Source organism: Scyliorhinus torazame, chromosome 11, assembly GCF_047496885.1.
Source record: "Scyliorhinus torazame isolate Kashiwa2021f chromosome 11, sScyTor2.1, whole genome shotgun sequence".
NCBI lineage: Eukaryota > Metazoa > Chordata > Chondrichthyes > Carcharhiniformes > Scyliorhinidae > Scyliorhinus > Scyliorhinus torazame.
In genome coordinates this window covers 142,766,272-142,794,067 of record NC_092717.1, presented here as the reverse complement: position 1 = coordinate 142,794,067, position 27,796 = coordinate 142,766,272, and the positions used below count along the sequence as shown (strand labels likewise).

Below are 27,796 nucleotides of genomic sequence, written 5' to 3'. Positions count from 1 at the left end.
CTCTCCTGCTGTTCATCGACCTCGTTTCGCTCGAGCGAGAGCGCAATGGGTCTGGAGAATCTGGCCCATAATATATATCAAGAAAGCAAGGGTCCCAATACCAACCTGTGGGGACCTCCACCACAAACCTTCCTCCAGCCCGAAAAGAATCCATTAACCATACTCTGTCTCCTATTACTTAGCCAATTTGGTATCCATGTTGTTCCTATTTTGTTTATTCCACGAGCAAAAACTTCTCAAATCTGTTGTGAGGCACTGTATCAAATGTTTTTGGAAATCTATGTACTCCTGCACTCCTGAGCAGGGAGCCACACGTGACTTAAACATGGGTTTAGAGAATTGTTGCAATTGTGATTTTCCCTATTACCAATAGCCTTCAGCTTCACGGACCAGAGGGCTCGGTGGTCGGTGAGTGTTATGGGTGGTCGGAGGTGCAGGTGGGTAGGGTCAAGGGTTGCCCCTGGAACGGATACACACGATCCAGGGGTTGGAATGGTGGTGCCGCACACATTGTGGGATTCTTGAATTTTCTTTGAAAAGAAAGCTTCAAATTAAGGTAATTCGATAGAAAACAGAAAATGCTGCAAATTAAACATCGAAATGAAAAAGACAGCCTGATGTTACATTTATTATTCAATCATTAGAATGGAAAACAGTAGTCTTACTCTATCACTAATAGTTTTCCGAAGTTCGTTGCAAGATAATGTCAGGACACTTATCACAGCTTGTTTTTCTGCATACTTAATTTTCAATTGCTTCACCTGCAAAAAAAATCAAAGATTACCAATAGTCAAGCATTCAGAACTCTTTCAGAGTAAAACATTTAAACTGTTTGCTTTTGATTATTTTCTTGGGCAACTAAGACGGGCAGCACGGTAGCACAAGTGGATAGCACTGTGGCTTCACAGCGCCAGGGTCCCAGGTTTGATTCCCCGCTGGGTCACTGTGCGGAGTTTGCACATTCTCCCCGTGTCTGCGTGGATTTCCTCCGGGTGCTCCGGTTTCCTCCCACAGTCCAAAGACATGCAGGTTAGGTGGATTGGTCATGCTAAATTGCCCTTAGTGTCCAAAAAGGTTAGGATGGGTTATTGGGTTACGGGGATAGGGTGGAAGTGAGGGCTTAAGTGAGTCAGTGCAGGCTCGATGGGCTGAATGGCCTCCTCCTGCACTGTATGTTCTATGTTCTAACTCATAAATTATTGGTAAATAGAATCATAGAATAATGGAACAAAAAGAGGTCACACAGCTTGTCGAGCTATGTTGGCACTATCCAATTCATCCCACTCCTCTACAATGTCCCCATTGTCCTGCAAATTTTCACATTCAGTATTTAATCAAGTCCATTTCGAAAGTCTTATTAGATCTGCTTCCACCTCCCTATTAGTCATTGCATTCCACATTAAAATAACTTGCTGTATATATTTTTATTTCCTCATGTTTGAGCAAATATTTCGGTAATTGTCGCAGGTGAGACGGAACATTGAGAGATCCATTGACCTCAGGTGGGAATTTCCAGTCTTGGGGTGGACGGGATCAGAAAATCCCACCTGTTGTCTCTAGTTCTTTTGCCCATTACCTTTGAAGTATAGGGATATGCCATTTAGCCTCTCAGGCTGTTCCACCATTCATAATCCTGGCTGATCTGTGATCTAACTCCATTCAGTTGTTCCATATCCCTCAATACTTTAGTTTAACAAAAGTCTATCAATCTCAGATCCAAAACAAGCAATTGATCAAACATGAATTGTTACCTGTGCAAGAAAGTTCCAAAATTCTACCATCCCTTTACTTGCACTGGGGATCCATAATTTACTCCTAAAAGATCTGGCTCTAATTTAGATTATGCTCTGTAATCCGAGACTCTCCAAACAGCCCGAATTGTTCCCGAAACATTTTGAACAACATTGATAAAATTAAACCTTAAACTTCTAAATTCTGGAGAATGTGACCCTAATTTGTGTAATTAACCCTCAAGAATCCAGGTATCATTTTGGTAAATCAACAATGCAGTTCCTCCAAGGCCAACATATCCTTCCTGAGGCTTGGCACCGAGACTTGCTCATGGAACACCAGCTGTAGTCCAACCAGGGTTTTGTATGGCTGAAGCATAACTTCTACCCCTTGAATTCTCATCCTGTGGATATAAAGGCCAACATTCCAGTCACCCTTTTGATTAACTCCTATATTTGTTCATGACATTTTAATGATCTATGTAGTCCCTTTCGGCCACCATACTTCCGAGCTGTTCAGCATTTTGAAAGCACCCTTTTATCTCCTTTTATTAGGTCCAAAGTGTGTTAAGTAATGGGTTAAGAGACATTGCAATTAGTTGTCTCATTTATGTTAAGTATCCATTAATTGACACTGATATGTAAAGGGGCTTCAGGTGGCCTCTGTCAGGTGGTGTGTTGTTAAGAGTTTTGTGCAGAGGCTGTGGAAGTGAGATAAATGGTGTTTGGTGAAAGGAACAAGAACTTTAGACTCTTCATTTCACAGCAACTAAAATGTCTAACAATGGTAGCAGAGGATGGTTGCTGTGCAAATGTGAAGGTTTGAAAGATACAACTTTTCTTGATCAAACCAAGGAGTGAGTGAGAAGGAAAAAAAAAAAGATACATGGCTGAACCCAGGATAAAGATGGCTGGATATGACGATCCTCCCTTATTTTCTGAAAGGGAATCGTACGACCAATGGAGAAGTGCAGTAGTTATGTGGACTAAAGTAACTGCTTTGGGAAAGAGAAAACAAGGTATGGCATTGGCTCTTTCTCTACCATACGGCAGTAAAATCCGAAACAAAGTGCTTTCTGAGCTGGAATTGGCAGAGTTAGACTCAGAAGAAGGTCTGGAGACTTTATGACATTATATGGATAAGATTTATAAGAAAGATGACTTTTAAAAAATATATATATTTTATTCAAAATTTTGTGGCCAAACATAACAGTACATAGTTTTTCTTTTGAACAACAACAAAGCAATATAAATAACCGTGGCCAATTTTAAACAAATAAATAAATAATATATAAACAGAAACATAAACAAAACTGAGTGGCAACTGCCTTGTCAAAAATAGTTACTCTCCAACAATACAATACAACAATCCAATATACATTACCTATAACAAGTGTCTATACATATACAATGACATCCCTGATAGTCCGTCCGGTTCCTCCACCCCCTCCCCCCTGGGTCGCTGCTGTTGTCTTCTTCTTTTCCATTCCCTCTATCTTTCTGTGAGGTAGTCGACGAACGGTTGCCACTGCCTGGTAAACCCTTGAGCCGAACCCCTTAATACGAACTTGATCCGTTCTAACTTTATAAACCCTGCCATGTCGTTTATCCAGGTCTCCACACCCGGGGGTTTGGCTTCCTTCCACATTAACAACATCCTGCGCCGGGCTACTAGGGACGCAAAGGCCAAAACATCAGCCTCTCTCGCCTCCTGCACTCCCGTCTCTTCTGCAACCCCGAATATAGCCAACCCCCAGCTTGGTTCGACCCGGACCCCCACCACCTTCGAAAGCACCTTTGCCACCCCCACCCAGAACCCCTGTAGTGCCGGGCATGGCCAGAACATGTGGGTGTGATTCGCTGGGCTTCTTGAGCACCTCCCACACCTATCCTCTACCCAAAAAAATTTACTGAGCCGTGCTCCAGTCATGTGCGCCCTGTGTAGAACCTTAAATTGTATCAGGCTTAGCCTGGCACACGAGGACGATGAGTTTACCCTACGTAGGGCGTCAGCCCACAGCCCCTCCTCATTCTCCTCCCCCAGCTCCTCTTCCCATTTCCCTTTCAGCTCATCTACCATGATCTCCTCCTCGTCCCTCATTTCCCTATATATGTCCGACACCTTACCATCCCCCACCCATGTCTCTGAGATCACTCTATCCTGCACCCCCTGCGTTGGGAGCTGCGGGAATTCCCTCACCTGTTGCCTCGCGAAAGCCCTCAGTTGCATATACCGAAATGCATTCCCTTGGGGCAACCCATGTTTTTCCGTCAGCGCACCCAGACTCGCAAAAGTCCCATCTACAAACAGATCTCTCAATTGTACTACCCCAGCTCTTTGCCATGCTCCAAATCCCCCATCCATTCTCCCCGGAACAAACCTATGGTTATTTCTTATCAAGGACCACTCCGAGGCTCCCGTCCTTCCCCTATGCCGTCTCCACTGCCCCAAAATTTTCAATGTAGCCACCACCACCGGGCTTGTGGTGTATTTCTTCGGTGAGAACGTCAACGGTGCCGTCACCATTGCTTGTAGGCTAGTCCCTCTGCAGGACGCCCTCTCCAATCTCTTCCACGCCGCTCCCTCCCCTTCTCCCATCCACTTACACACCATTGAAACATTGGCGGCCCAGTAATAGTCGTTTAGGCTCGGTAGTGCCAACCCCCCCCTGTCCCTACTACGCTGCAAAAATCCCTTCCTCACTCGGGGTCTTCCCGGCCCACACAAAACTCATAATACTCTTCTCGATTCTCTTGAAAAAAGCCTTCGTGACCACCACCGGGAGGCACTGAAACACAAAAAGGAATCTCGGGAGGACCACCATTTTAACCGCCTGCACCCTCCCTGCCAGTGACAGGGACACCATGTCCCATCTCTTAAAGTCCTCCTCCATCTGTTCCACCAACCGCGTTAAATTAAGCCGATGTAATGTACCCCAATTCTTGGCTATCTGGATCCCCAAGTACCGAAAGTCCCTTGTTACCTTCCTCAACGGTAAATCCTCTATTTCTCTGCTCTGCTCCCCTGGATGCACCACAAACAACTCACTTTTCCCCATGTTCAATTTATACCCTGAAAAATCCCCAAACTCCCCAAGTATCCGCATTATCTCTGGCATCCCCTCCGCCGGGTCCGCCACATATAGCAACAAATCATCCGCATACAGAGATACCCGGTGTTCTTCTCCTCCCCTGAGTACTCCCCTCCACTTCCTGGAACCCCTCAATGCTATGGCCAGGGGCTCAATCGCCAGTGCAAACAATAACGGAGACAGAGGACATCCCTGCCTCGTCCCTCTATGGAGCCGAAAATAATCAGACGCCCGTCCATTCGTGACCACGCTCGCCATCGGGGCCCTATACAGCAACTGTACCCATCTGATATACCCATCTCCAAAGCCAAATCTCCTCAGCACCTCCCACAAATAATCCCACTCCACTCTATCAAATGCTTTCTCGGCATCCATCGCCACCACTATCTCCGCTTCCCCCTCTGGTGGGGGCATCATCATTACCCCTAGCAGCCTCCGTATATTTGTATTCAGCTGTCTCCCCTTCACAAACTCAGTTTGGTCCTCATGAACCACCCCCGGGACACAATCCTCTATCCTCGTTGCCATTACCTTGGCCAGAATCTTAGCGTCCACATTCAGGAGGGAAATAGGCCTATAGGACCCGCATTGCAGCGGGTCTTTTTCCTTCTTTAGGAGGAGCGATATCGTTGCCTTTGACATAGTCGGGGCAGCTGCCCCCTTTCCCTCGCCTCATTAAAGGTTCTCATCAGTAGCGGGACCAGCAAGTCCATATATTTCCTATAGAATTCAACTGGGAATCCGTCTGGTCCCGGGGCCTTCCCCGCCTGCATGCTCCCAATCCCTTTCACTACTTCCTCCGTCTCAATCTGTGCTCCCAGTCCCGCCCTCTCCTGCTCCTCCACCTTAGGAAATTCCAGCTGATCCAGAAAGCACATCATTCTCTCCTTCCCATCCGGGGGCTGAGCTTCATATAATCTTTCATAAAATGCCTTGAACACTCCATTCACTCTCTCCGCTCCCCGCTCCATCTCTCCCTCCTCATCTCTCACCCCCTCTATCTCCCTCGCTGCTCCCCTTTTCCTCAGTTGGTGGGCCAGCAACCTGCTCGCCTTCTCCCCATATTCGTACTGTACACCCTGTGCCTTCCTCCATTGTGCCTCTGCATTACCCTCCTGCTTTCCTTTATGTGCCCTAATAGATATCAGCTCCCCTCTAACCACTGCCTTCAGCGCCTCCCAGACCACTCCCACCTGAACCTCCCCATTATCATTGAGTTCCAAGTACCTTTCAATACACCCCCTCACCCTTAAACACACACCCTCATCTGCCAATAATCCCATGTCCATTCTCCAGGGTGGACGCTGTTCTTTTTCCTCCCCTATCTCCAGGTCCACCCAATGTGGAGCGTGATCCGAAATGGCTATAGCCATGTACTCCATCCCTGTCACCTTCAGGATCAGTGCCCTTCCCAAAACAAAAAAGTCTATCCGCGAATAAACTTTGTGGACATAGGAGAAAAACGAAAACTCCTTACTCCTAGGTCTACTAAATCTCCAGGGTCTACTCCTCCCATCTGCTCCATAAAGTCCTTAAGCACCCTAGCTGCAGCCGGCCTCCTTCCGGTCCTGGACCTCGATCTGTCCAGCCCTGGGTCCAGCACCGTATTAAAATCTCCACCCATTACCAACTTCCCCACCTCTAGGTCCGGGATACGTCCTAACATACGCCTCAAAGTTGGCATCATCCCAGTTCGGGGCATATACGTTCACTAAGACCACCGCCTCCCCTTGCAATTTACCACTCACCATCACGTATCTGCCCCCACTATCCGCCACTATGGTCTTTGCCTCAAACATTACCCGCTTCCCCACTAGTATAGCCACCCCCCTGTTTTTTGCGTCTAGCCCCGAATGAAACACCTGCCCACCCATCCTTTGCGTAGTCTGACCTGGTCTATCAGTTTCAGATGCGTCTCCTGCAGCATAACCACATCTGCCTTAAGTTTCTTTCGGTATGCGAGTACCCGTGCCCTCTTTATCGGCCCGTTCAGCCCTCTCACATTCCACGTGATCAGCCGGGTTGGGGGGCTCTTTACACACCCCCCCCCTTGTCAACTAGCCATCTCCTTTTTCAATCCAGCTCCTCACCCGGGTCCCATGTAGCCGTATCTCCCCCCAACGGCGTCCTCCCGCCCCGACCACCCCACCCCATACCAGCTCCCCCTTCTCCCCAGCAGCAGCAACCCAGTTACCCCCCCCCCCCCGCTAGATCCCTTTCTAGCGTAATTGCACCCCCCATGTTGCTCCCAGAAGTCAGCAAACTCTGGCCGACCTCGGCTTCCCCCCGTGACCTCGGCTCCCACTGTGCGAGGCCCCCTCCTTCCTGCTTCCCTATTCCCGCCATAGCGCGGGAACAAAGCCCGCGCCTCCCATTTGGCCCCGCCCCCAATGGCCGGCGCCCCCAGCTCCTCCTCCTCCCGCCCCCCCCCCCCCCCCCCCCCCACGACCTGGGAAAGAGAGAAAAGTTACAGGGTCGCAGGATTAACAACTCGGGAAATCCTCTGTTCCCCCTTTTCCCCCCACATATTCGCCCCACCACTTTGTCCCAAACGTTCTTTTTCTAGCCCGCTTATTCCAGTTTCTCCTCGACAATAAATGTCCACGCCTCTTCTGCCGTTTCAAAGTAGTGGTGTTTCCCTTGATGTGTGACCCACAGTCTTGCCGGCTGCAGCATTCCAAATTTAACCTTCCTTTTGTGCAGCACTGCCTTGGCCCGATTAAAGCTTGCCCTCCTTCTCGCCACCTCCGCACTCCAATCTTGATATACGCGGATCACCGCGTTCTCCCACCTACTGCTCCGAGTTTTCTTTGCCCATCTGAGGACCATCTCTCTGTCCTTATATCGGAGAAATCTCACCACTATGGCTCGAGGAATTTCTCCAGCCCTCGGTCTTCGCGCCATAACTCGATAGGCTCCCTCCACCTCCAACGGGCCCGTCAGGGCCTCCGATCCCATTAACGAGTGCACCATCGTGCTCACATATGCCCCGACGTCCGTCCCTTCTGCACCTTCGGGAAGACCAAGAATCCTTAAATTCTTCCTCCTCGCATTATTCTCCAGCACCTCCAGCCTTTCCACACACCTTTTGTGTTGTGCCTCGTGCATCTCTGTCTTCACCACAAGGCCCTGTATGTCATCCTCATTCTCAGCAGCCTTTGCCTTCACGACCCGAAGCTCCTGCTCCTGGGCCTTTTGCTCCTCCTTTAGCCCTTCAATCGCCTGTAATATCGGGGCCAACAGCTCCTTCTTCATCTCCTTTTTAAGTTCTTCCACGCAACGCCGCAGGAACTCTTGTTGGTCAGGGCCCCATATTAAACTGCCTCCTTCCGACGCCATCTTGCTTTGTGCCTGCCTTCCTGGCCGCTGCTCTAGAGGATCCACCGCAATCCGGCCACTTTCCTCTCCTTTTTCCATCCGTGTCCAGGGGGGATTCCCTTCTGGTTTACCGCACAGTGTTTTTAGCCATTAAAATTGCCGTTGGGGCTCCTATCAAGAGCCCAAAAGTCCTTTCCACCGGGAGCTGCCGAAACGTGCGACTTAGCTGGTCATCGCCGCACCCGGAACGTCGTGGGAATCTATTTAAATATGTTCAAGCATTGCCAAGGTTTGACGAGAAGGAAGTGGAAGCCTTTTTCATTTAATTTGAGAAGGTAGCTAAAGAAATGAAATGGCCACAGGACATGTGGGTGTTACTGATTCAAACAAAGCTGGGAGGTAGGGCTAGTGAAGTGTTTGCATCACTACCGGAGGGGGTATCTGGAACGTATGAGCAGGTGAAGAAATCCATCTTAATGCCATATGAGCTAGTGCCTGAAGCTTACAAAGGTTTAGAAATTTAAGGAAAGAATTTGGTCAAACATACATGGAGTTTGAAAGGCTCAAACAGAGTAATTTTGATAGGTGGAGAAGGGCTTTGAAAATAGACCAAACGTATGAAGCTCTCAGAGAAATTATACTTTTGGAGGAGTTTAAAAATTCAATTCCTGATATAGTGAGAATTCATGTGGAAGAACAGAGGGTTAAAACTGCGAGATTAGCAGCGGAAATGGCAGATTATTATGAATTAGTTCATAAATCAAAGATTGGTTTCCGACATCAGTTTCAGCCGGTGAGGGATAGAAACTGGAGACATGAGAAATACTCAAGTGGTAAAGGTAAAGGTGATCTGATGGGAGACAATAAAGAGAGTGTACCTCAGATTAAAAAGGAAATCCAGGAGGGTGGAAAAGAAATGAAAAGTTTCAAATGTTTTCACTGTAATAAACTAGGCTATGTAAAGTCACAGTGTTGGTGGTTGAAGAAAAGCACTGGGAAGGCTGATGTGGTAAAACAGGATAAGACATTGGGGTTTGTTTACGTGGTAAAGGAAAGCCCAAGGGAAGCGAAGGAGGTGCAAACGATTGCACAGCCTGTTCAAGAAGTAATTGTTAAGAAGGTGCCAGCTGTCTTTAAAGAATTTTACTCATGTATATCAAGAGGAGCAGGTAAAGAAGTCACAATTTTAAGAGATACAGGGGCTAGTCAATCTTTAATGGTAAGAGATGAGGAATTATGTAGTTTGGGAAGAATGTTGCCAGAAAAGGTGGTGATATGTGGAATTCAGGGTGAGAGAAGTAGCGTTCCATTATATAAGGTAAGGTCTGAAAGTCCAGTGAAGATTGGTGAAGTGGTAGTAAGAGTAATAGATAAACTATCTTGTCCAGGAATACAGTTTATCTTGGGTAATGATATAGCTGGATCGCAGGTGGGAGTGATGCCTACTGTGGTTGATAGGCCAGTGTAAAATCAGTCAATTGAAGTGTTGAAGGACGAATATCCTGGGATTTTTCCGGATTGTGTAGTAACAAGGTCACAAAGTCATAGGTTAAGAGAAGAGGAGAAATCAAAGAGTGAAGATGAAGTTGAAGTGCAATTATCAGAAACGATTTTTGATCAGATGGTTGAAAAAGAACAAGAACAGGTGGAGGATGAGGCGGATATTTTGAGTTCAGGAAAATTGGCGGAGTTACAACAGAAAGATGTAGAAATGAAACAGATATATCAGAAAGCATATACGGAAGAGGAGTCTGAGAGTATACCAGAGTGTTATTACCATAGAAATGATGTCTTGATGAGAAAATGGAGACCTGTACATATGCAGGCGGATAAAAAGTGGGTAGAAGTTCATCAAGTAGTATTGCTGGTAGGGTATAGAAAGGAGGTGTTGCGAGTTGCACATGAGGTACCAGTGGGAGGTAATTTGGGAATAAGGAAAACTCAAGCTTAAATCCAGAAACATTTTTATTGGCCTGGACTACATAAAGATGTAGTTAAATTTTGTCAATCATATCACACAAGTCAAGTGATAGGGAAACCTCAAGCAGTGATAAAACCAGCGCCCTTAATACCCATTCCAGCATTTGAGGAACCTTTTACAATGGTCCTAATCGATTGTGTAGGACCGCTTCCTGAAACAAAATGTGGGAATCAATATCTTTTGACTGTAATGGATGTATCTACTAGGTTTCCAGAGGCCATTCCAGTACGTATTATTACAGCTAAAAGGTTTGTGGAGGAGTTTCTTAAATTCTTTACTAGATATGGACTACCTTCAGAAATTTCATCGGATCAAGGAACAAATTTTACTTCAAAGTTATTCAAAGAACTTATGGATAGCTTAGGAATAAAACAATTTAAATCAACTGCGTACCATCCAGAATCGCAGGGAGCATTCGAAAGGTGGCATCAGACATTAAAGACAATGTTGAGGGCGTATTGTCAAGATTATCCAGAGGATTGGGATAGAGGAATCCCATTCGTATTGTTTGCAATTAGGGATGCACCTAATGAGTCTACCAAATTTAGTCCTTTTGAACAAATTTTTGGTCATGAGATAAGAGGGCCACTTAAATTGATTAAGGAAAAATTGGTGGGTGAGAAATCGAAAATTACATTATTGGATTACGTGTCAAATTTTAGGGAACGATTAAATAGAGCAGGTGAATTGGCGAGACAACATTTGAAAGTTGCACAAAATGTAATGAAACGTGTAGCGGACAAGAAATCCAAAGTTCGTACTTTTGCCAGTGGGGATAAAGTTTTAGTGTTGTTACCAGTGGTAGGGGAGCCTTTAAAAGCTAGGTTTTGTGGGCCGTATCAGATTGAAAGTAAATTAAGTGAGGTGAATTATGTGGTAAAAACACCAGATAGAAGGAAGTCTCACCGAGTGTGTCATGTGAATATGCTGAAAAGGTACTTTGAAAGGGAAGGAGAGAAAAAGGAGGTTTTAATGAATTTCACTCAAAGTGACGAACCAAATCCAGATGACTGTGAATTTGACATACCTTGAATTAAATTGGAAAATGAGGATGTTCTTAAAAATTGGGATGAATTGTTAAGTTACCTTCCAGAGGAAAAACAAACTGACCTGAAAGAGTTATTGATATCACATGGGCAAGTTTGTAGAGATAAATTGGGAAGTACTAAAATGGCTATACATGATGTAGATGTGGGAAATGCTGTTCCTATCAAACAACATCCATATAGACTTAATCCTTTAAAATTGGCACAGGTTAACAAAGAGATTGAAAGTATGTTTAAAAATGGCATGATTGAAGTGGGCTGCAGCCAATGGAGCTCACCCATAGTGATGGTACCTAAACCAGACGGTACCCAACGGTTGTGTGTGGACTATCGAAAGGAGAATGCAGTTACAAGAACGGACTCTTATCCTATCCCACGTTTGATGGATTGCATTGAGAAAGTGGGACAATCTGCATTTATTTTCAACTTCCAGACATAGAAAGAACATTTTAAACATCGTATGGAGTTCTTCGATCGACTTCAGGAGGCGGGTTTGGTGATGAACCTAGCCGAAAGTGAATTTGGAGAAGCCCGAATCACTTTCCTTGAGGAGTTTCTGATACCCTCAAGACGAAGGGAAATAATGCGATTTCTTAGCATGAATGGATTTGATCGAACATTTGTGCATAAGCTTTGTGGCGTGATTACTCCACTGATGGACTTGCTAAAGAAACTGCCTGAAAGCTGTGGTAACCAATGTTTCTGTATTGGAGAATTGCAAGGGGCTCTGTAGTCAGATTGAACTAAAATATCTGATTCTGAAGAGAAATGCCAAGGAGTAGAGGAATGGATGGATCGTGGAGAGACTTTGTTCAAAGAGACTGTCAATCGAGAAGGATTTCGTTTGGAGGAAGAAGAGCAAAAAAAAATGGACTATATTATTATACCTGTTTGCATGTGTTGTTTTTTTTTTAAAACGAAAAGGTATATTTACTGTGTACATTTCTTAGTGGATGGTGCAAAAGTGAAAAATGAAACCATCTTGAAGTTGATGGTTTATTTTTTTTTCTTGCGGTGTGGTGTCATGTGAGAGTACCTTTAAGACATGGGTGTTTAAGCAATGTACCTTTAAGAAAACAGTGATGTCAGAGAGTGGGTGGGACTGAGCTCAGGTCAGCCATTCTGCAGTTTACTTTTGCAGTTTGGAGGAAAAGAGCTGGTTGTGTCTTGGTTTTGCAGTGAGCTGGATCTCTGCCATAAAAGACCATCTCTGGATCATTTGGGGTGATTTAAACTCGTAATAGTAAAACCTTTATCCTGATGTGATTTTGTTTAAAGGTGTTAAGCCTCTTGGAAGTTTGAAGGAACATTTGAAGGAATTATTTACTGTTGCAATATTTTCTGAGTTATCTTTGAAGTAAGGGGTATTAAGAGATCCAATGTTTATTTCAGATATTATGTTGAGTTCATGGAATAAACAGTGTTTTGTGTTTAAAAACCCACGTGTCCATAATTGTAATCCCACACCTAGGGAAAAAGCCGTGTGCTAGGAAAAGCAACAAATCCATTAAAGGGAGAGGTTGTTTGAACTCCATGATACATTTTGGGGTTCTGAAAACGCCTCGCCCATAACAGTATGTTGGCCTTCATAGCGAGAGGATTTGAGCATAGGAATAGAGATGTTTTACTGTGATTGTATAGGGCATTGGTGAGGCCACACCTGGAGTATTGTGTGCAGTTTTGGTGTCCTTATCTGAGGAAGGATGTTCTTGCTATGGAGGGAGTGTAGCGAAGGTTTACCAGGCTGATTCCTGGGATGGCAGGATTGTCTTTTGAGAAGAGACTAAGTCGGTTAGGATTATATTAATTGGAGTTTAGAAGAGTGAGAGGGAATCTCATAGAAACTTACAAAATTCTAATAGAAGTGGACAGGGTAGGTTCAGAAAGAATGTTCCCGATGGTGGGGGAGTCCAGAACTAGGGGTCATAGTTTGAGGATAAGGGGTAAACCTTTTAGGACTGACGTGAGGAGAAATTTCTTCACCCAGAGAGTGGTGAATCTGTTGAGGCCAAAACGTTGTGTAATTTCAAGAAGGAATTAGATATAGCTCTTGGGGCTAACGGGATCAAGGGATATGGGGGGAAGGCGAGATCAGGGTATTGAGCTTGATGATCAGCCATGATCATAATGAATGGTGGAGCAGGCTTGAAGAGCCGAATGGCCTTCTCTTGCTTCTATTTTCGATGTATCTTTCTACGTACTGTGTATCAGAAAATCATGGCTATGCTATGCATTGGAAGATCTCATTCAGAAAGCCAGTTCAATGAAAACCAAAATTAAAAACTTACATTTTCTACGTTAATACTTTTCTGCTGTGTCAAATCAGCCCAGTCATTCATAAGTAGGTTGTACAATTTTTCTGCTTCTGCAAGTAGATCCTGCATTTCCCTCTCCTGAATAATATAAACATCAAAGCGGGCCTTGGCATCGATCAGGTTGTTGCTATTAAATAGGAAGATTGTGTTACAAAGCAGTTTTGAAGTTTGTATAAATAAACCTTTTTATCTCTTTCGTTGTGAGAGTTATGACCATAAAATCATACATAAGATTCGGAGCAAAAAAATTACGATATATATAACCTAGCAAAATGAATGATTAATAGTACAAATACAGAAGGCATTCTGGTGGGGTTATCTGGGTGAAGACGTGCACTAGGTGACTCCTGCTGGAGCATTTCACAGTTTGCTATTTTCTTAGTTCAAGGAGGTATTTTCTTTTTAAAACCTACAGAATTAATGGGATAAAGATCTTACATTAGTGAAATGCCCAAAAAAGCTAGGGGGAAGAAAAAAGCAGATTATAGGTCATCGACGGAATCGGCGGCCTCTCAGATTATATCAGCAGAAAAGATGGCAAAGGCAGCCTCTGGGCTCTGGCCATTCCCATAACGGCCGAGGTGCTTTTGAGTAACTTAACGAAAAAATTTGATAAGCACTAGCAGGGTGTGTTGGAGGAACTCCTCAAATTGATGGAGGAGGTCTTGGCCCTCATCCGAGTGGCTCTGTTGAAGACCAACAAAACCGTGAAAGCCTATGGAGCCATGAGATTGCCTCACTGGAAGCCTCACTGGTGGCCGAAGCGAATAAATCGCTGAAGGCCAAGGTAAATGATTTAGAGAATCGGTCTAGGAGGCAAAACGCTCGAATTGTGGGGCAGCCAGAGGGGATGGAAGGCCCAACACCAAGGGAGTTCTTTGCGATATGTTTGGTAAGATGGTGGGGGCGATGGATTCACATCCCCTTCTGTGTTGGACCAAGCCCACTGTACAGTCTGGCAAAGGCCTCGTCCTGAGGGTCCACCGCGCTGTAATAGTAAAGTTTCATAGCTTCAAAGAGAAAGAACGGGTTTTGAGATGGGCAAGGGAGCATCATGACTTCAAATGGGAAGGCCAAACTATCAGGTTTTACCAAGACATGGGATCGAAGCTGACGAAGAAGAGGGCTGCGTTTAACAAAGCTCAGGCCACCCTGTACAAAAGTGGAGTCTGGTTTGATGTGGCGTATCCAGCATGGTTTAGAGTGACTTTCGAGGGAAAGGGCTATTTATTTGATGTGCCAGGAGAGGCATCTTTGTAAAGAAACATGGGTTGGGTGCGGTATGATTGACGTTTTTGTGTTTTGGGGACGGGCATGTTGAATTGTTGGGGCTTCATGTTTATTTTTACATTTTTCTTGTTGGGGTTGAAGTTTTAGTTTGGGCTTAGATTTGGGGTTTAGTTTCATGTGGTTTCAGTTCGAATTGCTAGGAAAATAATATAGCTCCATGTTGGAGCACAATGGTTTATGGGGTTTTAATATTTTGTTGTTTGTAACCATTTTTCTTCACTCTAGTTGGGAAAAACTCTGTTAACATAAGAGTTAGCTAATGGGAGTGTGTTGAAGGTTGACTGCAGCTTTTTATAGTAGTTTCTTTAGATAATGAGCTTAGATATTGTGTTCAGAGTTAGGTTTGTTAGAAGTAGATTTTAGTTGTTTATCTTCTCCTTGCTGCTATCTGTATGTGTATTTGGGTGAGGTCATATCTGAGGGCAAGGAAGAAGGGGGAGGGGAGGTGGGGATAGTTTGCTGACGGTGAGTGCAGATTGATTCTTTATTTCGTCTTGTGATTTGGTGTGGCGGAAATTTTGGGTGGCCTGGTTGCTGAATCTGTTATGTATCCATTGGATAATCTGTCTTGGTGAAAATAGCTGACTCCGCATTGAGGTGGGGGTGCGGTGGGGGGGGGGGGGGGGGGGGGGGGGGGGATGCGGTGGTGGGAGACCCCCAATTCGTTTGGTCAGCGGAATGCCAGGGGGTTGAATGGCCCAGTGAAAAGTTCAAGAGTATTTTCTCAATCAATTTAAGAGTTTAAATTCCGACGTGGTATTTCTGCGGAAGACACATTTGCGGGTCAGAGACTAGATAAGGCTGCAGATGGGGTGAGTGAGACAAGTCTTTCATTTGGGCTTTGATGGTAGGGCTCAGGGTGCAGCAACATTAATAAAAGGATTCAGTTTTCTCTCTCTAAGATCTTGGCCGACCCCAATGGCAGACATGTTATTGTGTGTGGCTCTCTGGCAGGCACTCTGGTGGTTCTGGTTAATATTTATGCTCCAAACTGGGACAATAAAATGTTATTAATAATCTGCTGGCCTCCCTTCCCGATTTGCATTCGCTTCAGCTTATTTTGGGTGGGGACGTGAGTTTTATTCTGAACCCTAGTTTGGATCGGTCCAAGCCCAAATCCCTGACTCCATCAGGGGTGGCCAAAGCGTTTTTGTTTTCCATGGAACAGATGGGACGGGGGTTAGATCCTTGGCGCTTTTAGCACCCAGGTGATAAAGAGTTTTAATTTTTTTTACACGTGCATCAAGTATACTTGGGGATTGATTTATTTTGTGGTGGATAGGTCTTTCCTCCCTTTTGTGATGGTGGTTGGTTACTCAGCGATAGTGATTTCGTTGATTTTGATTGATTTGATTAGAGCCAGGCCCCTCCCAGCATCCACCATGGAGATTAGACACAGCATTATTAGCAGGCAAAACACTTTGCTAATGCATGTCCACCACCATTGGGGAATATATAACATTTTATTAAAAAGTGAATCAATCTCACCTTTGACGCTGTGCGAAGGCCTTAGAGGTAGATTTTAATTGTCTATCTTCATCTTTGCTTGCTATCTGTGTGCATATTTGGTGGGGTAGTACCCAGGCGCGAGGAAGGGGGTGTGGGGGGGGGGGAGTGAAGATTTTCTCCTACAAAGTGCACATGGTGAAGTCAGCGAGGATGGAGCAGCAGAGGTTGGTGGACTCCATTCTTGAGATGGACCACCAGTATTCACTTACCCAACTCCAGAGTTGTTAGCAAACAGGAAAAAGCTGCAGGTACAACTCAAGCTAAGTCAATGGACAGAGTGGTGGGCCAGCTGCGACACTTGATCAGTATGTTTTATGGATACGGGGAGAAGGCCAGTCGCTTCTTAGCTCACCAGATGAAGCAACAAGTGGCTTCCCAGGAGGTCATACAGGTACTTAACTTGAGCGGCAGCTTGGTTTCCGCCCCTCCTCAGGTTAATGCGGCTTTTGAATCATTCTCTCGGGGTCTATATAGATCGGAGTGGCTGAGGGATCGGTCACAACTGACTATTTATACATTCTATCCATCCCAGCTGTAGAGGGGGACAGTAGCAAGGAGTTTGAATCCCATTGGGCCCAGAGGAAATCATGAAATGCATTGGGTTGATGCTGACTGCTAAAGTCCCTGGCCCGGATGGCTTCCCCATTGAATTTTATAAGAAGTTTGTAAAGCAATTGGTACCTTTAATTCTGGATATGTTTAATAATTCCTTATCCAGGGGTTTGTTTCCCTCTACCCTCACACAGGCTTCTATTTCCTTGATTCTCAAGAAAGACAAAGACCCAACAGAGTGTGGGTTGTATTGACCTATTTCACTCTTAAGTGCGGATGTTCGTACACACCAAAGTGCTGGCACTACGACTGGAGTCCTGACTGCCAGAGGTGATCTTGGATAGGGCAGCACGGTGGCACAGTGGTTAACACTGGGATTACGGCGCTGAGGACCCAGGTTCAAATCCCGGCCCTGGGTCACTGTCGGTGTGGTGTTTGCACATTCCCCCCATGTGGGTTTCACCCCCACAACCCAAAGATGTGCAGGTTAGGTGGATTGGCCATGATAAATTTGCCCCTTAATTGGAATAAAAATAATTGGGTACTCTAAAATTAAAAAAAAAAAAGAGGTGATCTTGGATGATCTGACGAGCTTCATTAAGGGTTGGCAATTGTTGGCCAATACATGTCGCCTGCTAAATGTTGTTCTTTTCCCTTCCTTGGTGCCTAACCGGAGGTGATTGTTTCCCTCGATGCCGAAAAGCATTTGATAGAATGGAGTGGGAATATATGTTTGAGATTCTTGGGTGCTTTGGATTTGGACACCAGTTTATCTCCTGGATTCGATCACTGTATAGGGCCCCATTGCTAATGTTCGTACGAATGCTCTGAACTCTGACTACTTCCCGTTGAATAGAAGCACAAGACACTGGTGTCCATAGTCTCTGCTCCTGTTTGCCTTGGCAATAGAAATGCTTGCTATAGTGCTGAGGTCCTCGGTTATGTGGAGGGGGATAAATTGGGGCGGGGTGGAGCATCGCGTTTCCCTTTACACGGATGACCTACTTCTCTATATTATGGACCCTGCACCCTCTATGGACGAGATAATAAAGCTGTTTAGGAGTGTTGGCTACTTCTCTAGGTACAAGTTGAACTTGATACGGGCAAATGCTTTCCGGTCAACCCCCCAGGGAGGAGGGGCCAACTTGAGACGCTACCTTTTCGTTTTGCCAATTAGCTTTCGTTATTTGGGGGTCAGGGTGGCTCACAATTGGGCCTCGCTTCATAAATTAAATTATATTAGTCTGGTTGATGGTTTCAAGTCCAACTTACAGAGATGGGATAACCTCCCCCTTCCCTTGATGGACAGGATTCAGACTATTAAAATGAATGTCGTCCCAAGATTTTGATTTATTTTTCAATGTCTCCCCACCTTTCTCCCCAAGTCTTTTTTTGTCAAAGTCAATCATTCAATGGCTTTTATTTGTTTGGGTAAGACTCCATGGGGCTTTGATCCAGAGGGATAGGCAGTCAAGAGGCTTGACTCTACCCAATTTACTGTTTTACTATTTGGCAATATTCCGAAGACATTGTTGTGGTTCAGAGATCCAGGTTCTATATGGGGACAAATGGAAGCAAGCTTCTGCACAGTTTCTAGCCTTAATGTTTGTGTAACCGCATCGTTGCCTCTCCTGAATCCAGTGGTGGTGTCCACCCTGATAATCTGGAAGCAATTCAGGCTACATTTTAAGCTCTGTTCCATGTCTTCACTAGCCCCCATCTGCAATAATCATCTTTATCTGCCAGCAGGTTTGGACAGACATTTAAGTCATGGGAGGGGAAGGTTTTGGAGAGATTCGGAGACCAGTTTGTGGAGGGGCGGTTTGGCAGTTTTAAGGTGCTGACAGAAATTCCAACTGCCGGTGCCCAGTTTTTTCAGATTCTTTCAGAGTCACGATTTTTGTGCAAGGCTTTTCCCTCCTTTCCTTTGGCACACCCCTTTTCCTGTTGAAGGGGATTTTGTCCGGGTAAGGTGGGGGGACTACTTTGGGCATATATGGCCATAGCCTCTCAGAGTGAGCTCCGTTGAATGAGGTGAGGCCAAAGTGGGAGGGTGCATTGGGTCCCATCCTGGATGATGAGGTATGTAGTGAGGCCCTTCACAGGGTCAACTTCACGTCTTCATGTGCTGGCTAAGTCTGATCCAATTCAAGATGGTGCACAGGACACATCTAACTAAAGCGAGGATGAGTGGATTTTTCTCTGGGGTGGAGGACAAGTTTGAGCGTTGCTCTCAGGGGCCAGCTAATCACACTCGTATGTTCTGGTCTTGTTCCAGTTGGGCCTCTTTCTTCAATACGATGCTGTAAATATTCAGTAATTTATGGATCCATGTCCTCTGGTGGCCATTTTTGAAGTATCAGGCTCTCCGATGCTTCAGACGAGGGTGAAGGCGGATGTCCTCTCCTTTGCCTCGCTAATAGCCCAGAGACAGGTTCTGCTTGGCTGGAGGTCTCCTACTCCGCCCAGTGTCTTTCTTACATTTTGAGAAGGTTAAGTAAACCATTAGAGGGTCAGCAGATGGGTTCTATCAAAGAGGGCAGCCAATCATTTCCTTTTTAAGGAGCTAGTCACCGTAAGCTGTTAGGGGTTCAGTTTAGTTTTTTGGGGGAATTAAGTTAACATGCGCTTTTAAGTCTCGTTCTCGTTCTTTGAGTGTGTAACTTAATTATTTTGTATGATTTTATTATGAAAAAATGTTAATACATTTTTTTTTAATAGTTCAAATATAGATTAGTTTAATAGCAACAATATTCCTTAATGAAATATCCAAGGCTATACAAAAACTGACATGCATAATTAGTTATGTACTGTCTTAAATAATATCCTTAAATATGTTAACCATTTAATATCATTTTCAGCATAGGTTGCTTTGAATTGAACCTTCTTCATGTAAACAATAGACCGGCCACTGCAAGTTGCACATCCAATCTCATGAAAAAAAGTATTAAGCAAACTATTTTATTTGTTTGCAACACAAATGGTCATATTAACCCATCAGTTTATCAATTACATGTTAAACTGTAACATAATGTAACATAAATAAGGCCCACTTATTTCAGTTCTTCTGTCCCAAATTAGAGTTGGTGAGCTGTGGGGTGGATTGAAATTAAACAAGTTCACTTATAATTAATTTCTTTCAGGCCTTGGAAATTAAATATTAACTGTAAACTACCATAATCTTTTTTTAAAAAAGTATATTTATTAAAGTTTTTTAACACAATTTTTCTCCCTTACAAACAATAACCGCCCCCCCCCCCCCCCGGTAACAAAAAAAAACGAGAAATCGCGCAGAGCAAGATATATACATGGCAAAATGATATATTTACACAGCTTTGTACACTAGCCCTCACCCGCACGTGCCAGTTTCCCCAACCCTTCATGTTATCTCTTGCTCATCCACCCTCCCAGGCAGTCCCCCCTTCCCCCCCCTCCCAGGACGTCCCCCCCACCACCCCCCCCCCCCCCACCCCCAAGGGCTGCTGCTGCTGACCGACCTTCCTCTAACGCTCTGCGAGATAGTCTAGGAACGGTTGCCACCGCCTGTAGAACCCCTGCGCAGACCCTCTCAAGGCGAACTTAATCCTCTCCAACTTTATGAACCCAGCCATATCATTTATCCAGGCCTCCAGGCTGGGGGGCTTCGCCTCCTTCCACATTAGCAAGATCCTTCGCCGGGCTACTAGGGACGCAAAGGCCAGAATGCCGGCCTCTTTCGCCTCCTGCACTCCCGGTTCGTCCACTACTCCAAATATTGCTAGCCCCCAGCTTGGCTTGACCCGGACTTTCACCACCTGAGATATTGCTCCCGCCACTCCTCTCCAGAACCCCTCCAGTGCCGGGCATGACCAAAACATATGGACATGGTTCGCCGGGCTCCCTGAGCACCTTCCACATCTGTCCTCCACCCCAAAGAACCTACTCAACCTCGCCCCCGTCAAGTGCGCTCTGTGGACCACCTTAAATTGTATCAGGCTGAGCCTGGCAAACTACCATAATCTTAATAATGAATCATGCAACAAATCTGACTGTGTAAAGAATTGTGATGTGACCAAGGGATGGGGATTACAATAGGTGGGTTGGATTCTCTCACTTCAATAACTCACATTTGTTCAGATACAATACAAAGGTGAATGTTTATTTACAAATCTTCAGGCACTCACCAAAACAGAAAAAGGAAATATATACCTAGCTCTTCCTTGAGCAAACCTTACACACAATTCTGCACACAGCAACAAAAACAGAAAATACTGGACAATCTCAGCAGGTCTGACAGCATCTGTGGAGAAGGGAGCTGACGTTTTGAGTTTGGATGACTCTTTGTCAAAGCTGGATGACAGAATTTGTTTCAGATTCCCGCATCCATAGTATATTGCTTTTATCTGCACACAGCAACTCCCTCACCCAGCTTCTCTTTTTAGCAGGACTTGGTACTCTGCTTATAAAGGCTGATCAGGCTGCACAGTTAATCCTCATTGCACAGATTCCCCTTTAGTCTATCAAGTGGTTTCCTGTGACCATCTTGGTTTGGGAAACTGTTCAGAAACTGAAGAACAGCATGAGTGAAATACCGCCCTTCCAGCACACAACCCCTGATGGTACCACAGAATAAAAAGGGTTTCCTGCTATAGAGGATCTCCCATAAATTGAAAAATTAGTATAACATTCTAAGAAAATATGTTGCAGCTGAAAATCAAAATATTATCATAATCCTGCTCATCATGTTGAAATTGATTTTTGTTTGTTGGAGTTTTCATATTCTCCCCATGTCTGCATGGTTTTCACCCCCACAATCCAAAGATGTGCAGGGTAGGTGGATTGTCCATGCTAAATTGCCCTTTAATTGGAAAAAAAATAAAAAATAATTGGGTACTCTAAAATTTAAAAAAGAAATTGATTTTTGTTGCAATTGCTGTAGCGTTACAATAATAGTTAATTACTGTCACTTTTTCCTGTCGAGTTCGGTCAGAAGTTTGGATCGGAGCTGGGGCCCCTGCTATCAAGATGTATAATGAGTTGATGGAGAGGGGAGAGCTTCCCCCACGCTGACTTTCAATATCGCCTGTTTTAAAGAAAGACAAGGACCCGGAGCAGTGTGGCTCGTACCGCCCAATCTCGCTTTTGAATGTAGATGCAAAGTTGTTGGCAAAGATGCTGGGACGCAGATGGAGGATTGTATGCTGGGCTGGATAGGTGAGGACCAGACAGGATTTGTGAAGGGGTGGAAGTTGTCGGCGAATGTACAGAGGTTATTTAATGTAATTATGATGAACTCAGAGGGCCGAGAAGTTGAAGTGGTTGTGGCAATGGAGCTTACGATCGGGTGGAGTGGGTGTACTTATTCGAGGTGCTGGGGCAGTTTGGGTATGGGCAGGAATTTGTGGACTGGATGTGGCTGGTGGACTAACAAGGTCAGCTCGGAGTACTTTGGGTTGCACTGGGGGACAAGGCAGGGGTGCCCATTCTCCCTGTTGTTCTTTGCCCTAGTGTGCGCCATCGCCAATGGCGCTTAGGGGCTCGTGGGCGTGGAGGGGTATTCAGCGGGGGTTTCTTTGTATGCGGATAATCTCCCACTGTACATTTTGGACCAGGTCGGGAGCTTAGTTGGGATCATGGGGAGTTTGGCAGCTTTTTGGGGTACAAGCTTAACATGGGGAACAGTGAGGCATTCCCAATTAATGCTTGGGGACAGGAGAGACGGTTGGGGGAACTGCCTCTCCGGTTCGTGGGGCCGAGTTTTTGTTACCTTGAGATACAGGTGGCGTGGAGTTGGACCCAGCAGCATAAGTTGAACTTGGCGTGGCTGGTGGAGGGAATGAAGGCAGACTTTAAGAGGTGGGATGTGCTGCCGTTGTTGTTGGCTGGTCGGGTCCAGACGGTAAAAATGACAGTGTTGTTGAAAGACACTGGGCGAGGTAAGCAGCTGCCTGCCTCCACCTCAGATGTGCATCCTGGGGAAACACCAAGACGTAGTGGTAGAGCTAGGAGGGCCAGGCATCACTGAGGGCACAGGGGTAGGGGGGAGGGTTAGGTAGGGGGTGGGAAGGGGTGGGGTTGGAGGCTGGGGGGTTGGGGGGGGCGGCACTATCGGAAATGGGGTATTGTACCGCACATTAAACAACTCTTTGCACAAACATTATGATGCTTCTGTCACTTTATTTCGCAATGCGGGCTGACCCCGGACCCTTTGCCGGTCTCTCCAGGCAACACCCCCTCCCCATGGCACCCGCCTACCCTCAGGCCGTGGTCATGTCCCGGGAGCTGTATCCCATCCCCTGGGTGTTCGGATGTTGGCTGCTGCGTGTGTGGTGTTGACTCCCATACAGTGTCCGGGCACCAAGGTATAATCAAAATGCTAGCCAATGACTCCCACATGCTACACGGCCTGCCTACCCATGGGAACCCACTTGGCCACTATTGCCAATTCCCTATTAGCAATTACTTTCAGCCGCGCAGCCAGAGGTCTCAGCATTCGGTGGGGGCTATGGGTGATCAGTGGGGCAGACGGGAAGGGACAGGGGTTGACCCCGAAATGAGGTTGAGATCCGAGGATTGGCATGGTGGTGCCGCAAGCGATTGCACCCCCCCCAGTTGTCCCCCCCCGCGCCTCCCCCCCACCCTCTCATGGCAGCCCATCCCTGTGGAGGGTCCCCACGCCCCACCGAGCACTGGGGTGGCAAGCCCAGCGCCTCCAGTTTCTTTGCCTGTGAGCAAAGATTACTACGCCCCTCCTCAGTTCCCCTCGGAAGCCCTTCCACCATGTTCACGTTTATCAAGAGGAGTACTAATCTGAGCCAGCGTGACCACTTGCTGGGGAGGTCGCTGAATGACAAGAGGCCATTGGATGACAGGTAGCTCTCATTAATTGTATGGAAATGGGGCTAAAGTGATGATAATTGGTTTCTCGCCACACTACGGCAAGATTCCGAATTCGCCTACAGAAGCGGGCAGGTGGCATTGCAAACAGGCGCCTGGCGCGGTTCCTATTTTTGGTCTCTCCCGTTATTCACCGGCCTCGTTATGCTTGAGCGCGCGTGTAACGAGGCCGGAAGATTGCGCCCCTAGTCTGCATGAGGGGACCTTTTAAAAGTAAAGTCCAAAAGGTTCTCCAATACGAAGTTCTGCTTTTCTCTCCACCCTCTATGGTCCATCGCGCCCACTATGCGGCCTCTGCCTTTCTATCCACCCACTATGACCTCTCAGGCCCCCAGATGCCAAGCCATGCCCTTCCACCCATCCCCTTTTAAACAGGCCACCTCTGCACCTGACAGCCCCCGAGGGAAATGGACCGGCATGATAAACTCACCAGCTGAATGTGTAGAAATATCTTCAAGCTGCAGTGCAACACGAGTTGACATACAGCACCTGCAAAATGACATTTGTGCAGTCAATTATATCCTAAAACATGGGAAAGCCTGCAATCCTTGAAAAACTGTGTGCTCACTTAACCTGCTTCATTATGGCAAGAGAAAAATAAATGTATCCGGCGATCTTGGAGTATGGAGCTTCAGATTTTCGTGGAGTCTTGGAGACTCAAAGCACCTTCCAAAATTCCAGGCAGGACCCAGATCCAGAAGTCGCTCCTCTACTTCCAGCAGATCCTATTTTCACCAGGGATGGCAGGGTCGGGATGTTACTCCGACATATGGTAAACCCAACCTCAACTGGGTCATTTGTACCCAGTGCTGAGTGCAAAGAGACCTCATTTTTGCTGAGACATGGCCTTATTCTGCAATGTGGGAGTCACAAATGCTCTTGAAGGGTAAATACATTCTGTAGAACTGTCAGCTATGGTGATGAGGGATCATGGGTTGGCATGAGCTGTTACTTAGGTGGCATAGTGGCTGAAGCCATGTGCGTGGGTAGAGGGGCATAAGTTAGCATGGAGGGCATTAGAGATGGGTGAAGATATTGATAGGCATGGATGGGCCATGAGGAGTAGGTAGGGAGGTGGTGTCGGGTGAAGGTTGGAGAGTCTTACATTAAGGAAAATATGTCACAAAGTTCCAGAGCACCAACATGGACCTTTTAACTGTTCACAATTGACATAGATGATTTGGAGTTGGGGACCAAGGGCAATGTGTCCAAGTTTGCAGACGACACTAAGATAAGTGGTAAAGCAAAAAGTGCAGAGGATACTGGAAGTCTGCAGAGGGATTTGGACAGGCTAAGTGAATGGGCTAGGGTCTGGCAGATGGAATACAATGTTGACAAATGTGAGGTTATCCATTTTGGTAAGAATAACAGCAAAAGGGATTATTATTTAAATGATAAAAAATTAAAACATGCTGCTGTGCAGAGAGATCTGGGTGTGCTAGTGCATGAGTCGCAGAAAGTTGGTTTTCAGGTGCAACAGGTGATTAAAAAGGCAAATAGAATTTTGTCCTTCATTGCTAGAGGGATGGAGTTTAAGACTAGGGAGGTTATGCTGCAATTGTATAAGGTGTTAGTGAGGCCACACCTGGAGTATTGTGTTCAGTTTTGGTCTCCTTACTGGAGAAAGGACGTACTGGCACTGGAGGGTGTGCAGAGGAGATTCACTAGGTTAATCCCAGAGCTGAAGGAGTTGGATTACAAGGAGAGGTTGAGTAGACTGGGACTGTACTCGTTGGAATTTAGAAGGATGAGGGGGGATCTTATAGAAACATATAAGATTATGAAGGGAATAGATAGGATAGATGCGGGCAGGTTGTTTCCACTGGCGGGTGAAAGCAGAACTAGGGGGCATAGCCTCAAAATAAGGGAAAGTAGATTTAGGACTGAGTTTAGGAGGAACTTCTTCACCCAAAGGGTTGTGAATCTATGGAATTCCTTGCCCAGTGAAGCAGTAGAGGCTCCTTCATTAAATGTTTTTAAGATAAAGAAAGATAGTTTTTTGAAGAATAAAGGGATTAAGGGTTATGGTGTTCGGGCCGGAAAGTGGAGCTGAGTCCACAAAAGATCAGCCATGATCTCATTGAATGGCGGAGCAGGCTCGAGGGGCCAGGTGGCCTACTCCTGCTCCTCGTTCTTATGTTCTTAACCAGCCCTCCTTGCACTCATCCTCTCCTGCGGCTGCATCTTACTTGTGTCAGGGTGTATGGACCATCTCCACCTCCTTCCCCCCCCCCCACCCAGAAAAAAGAACCTGCCATTAAGGATATTTCTACCTAAGCTGGTAAATTTCCCAATTTCCACTACCTGACTCAGGAATGAGTCAGGCCAAAGTAAACTTTGGAACCTTTAAAAAAATTTCACGAACTACCAAATATGCCTACAATCGCTGATTCTTAGTGGCTGCTGCAATCAGCAACTAATCTGAAATTACTTAATGATTCTATAAAATAGTGCTTGTGGGGAAATGAAGTGAGGGAGAGGGGAAGGGGGTTCTTTCTGCTGTTGAACACATATTAAGCTATGTGAGGTTAATAGAGGGAATTTGCCAGTGATAGAAAATGACAGCACCGGCATTAAATCAGCTCCATAATTTTCCTTCTCTGTACACAAAGTCTTTCTTTTCCAGAAAATGCCCCTTACACATATGTTCTCACCAAATTCCACCACCATGCATATGCACCACCATACCTTTGAAAGGCAAAATGGCACTCCTAGTGCTGAAAAATCGAGCACCATTCTGATTTGAACGTAGTAATTCAGTTGGCCAATTATTAACTGAAGGATAAGGATTTTTCTTTTTATGCATGGATTAAGTTCTTAAACAAAAATTCTACCTTTTGGGAATTGAATGGCAAGTAAATACTGCTCACACAGTATCTTGGAATTTCAAGGTAAATATTGTAAAGTTGTTTCCTTAAAGATTATCAAAATATTCTCACTGAAGTTCTGCTGTTTTTCTCTCTAATGTGGCAAGTTCTTCATGCATCTCTTTTTCTTTCAACTGTGCTTGAGCACGCATATCCACAAGTTCCTGCATTGCTTTACTGAGCTCCCAATCAACCTTTTTAAAGATTTCAGTCACCTAAAAATGCAGAGAGAAACAGTTTTTGTACAATAAAATTTACATTATCTACAATAAACATAAGCTTCTTACATTTTGAAGAAAATCAAATTTGCATCTACAAATAAGAAATTGCATTCCATTGGGGATGGCATGCTCTCCACTTATGTAGAGAGGTACGGCTCCAACTACACTCAAGACGCTCAACACCAGCCAGGGCAGAGCAGTCTGCTTGACTGGCACCCCAGGCATCGACACACAGTGGCAGCAGTGAGTATCATCTATAAGAAGCACTGCAGCAATTCATCAACCATCTCTCAACAGCACCTTCCAAACCAGTGACCTCCATCACTTAGAAGGACACGGTCAGCAGATGTGTGGGAACATAATCACTTGCTGTTTCACCACCATCTTCAAATGTCCCTTGCTGTTTCTGGATCAAAATCTTGGAATATCTTTCATAACAGCACTCTGGGTGCAACTGCAGTTCAGGAAGGAAGCTCATCACTAGTGGTAGTTAAGGGCGGGTAATAAATGTTGGCTTTGACATCCATGAAAGAATTTTAAAAATAACACAATATCAGATATTTCATGATAACAATATTCTCCAAACACCTCACAAGATTTTCACTAACACACCCTCTCATATTAAAAAAGAAAAATATTTGTGTATTTCCTTTTACATCTTAGGATGTTTCAAAGTACTTTACAGCCAATAATGTACTTTTAAAGTGCAGTCGCTTTCAGATTGTACGAAACCCAGAAGCCAATTTCCATACAGCAATATCTGCACAGCAACATCCGAAAGATTTGAACCGCAAGCATAGACATCCATAGACATGGGCGCTGTTGACAGAAAAATTACACTTTGTGTTGAGTGATAAAAAAATTCTCATTTTAAATTGAAACTAATCACACTTACAAATGCCCAGCATTGAGTAAATAATAGGAGAGCAAAGTACTGCAAATACTGGAAATCTGGCATTCGGAAGTTCTGGTGGCAGCCATGAACTGAGCGGTCGCAGG

The 27,796-nt window shown here is 45.4% G+C and overlaps 1 protein-coding gene across 4 annotated transcripts in view; it reads right to left on the bottom strand.

Annotated features, from left to right (window-relative positions):
• ccdc178 (coiled-coil domain containing 178) overlaps positions 1–27,796 on the bottom strand; it is a 564,802-nt gene that overhangs the window by 461,053 nt on the left and 75,953 nt on the right. For all 4 annotated transcript variants that reach the window (XM_072467843.1, XM_072467841.1, XM_072467840.1 and 1 more), the window contains 3 exons: positions 26,649–26,791; positions 13,456–13,609; positions 666–761 (listed from right to left, as the gene is read on the bottom strand). In XM_072467843.1, coding sequence (XP_072323944.1) covers positions 666–761; positions 13,456–13,609; positions 26,649–26,791 — 393 coding nt within the window. The remainder of the gene's footprint in view (positions 1–665; positions 762–13,455; positions 13,610–26,648; positions 26,792–27,796) is intronic.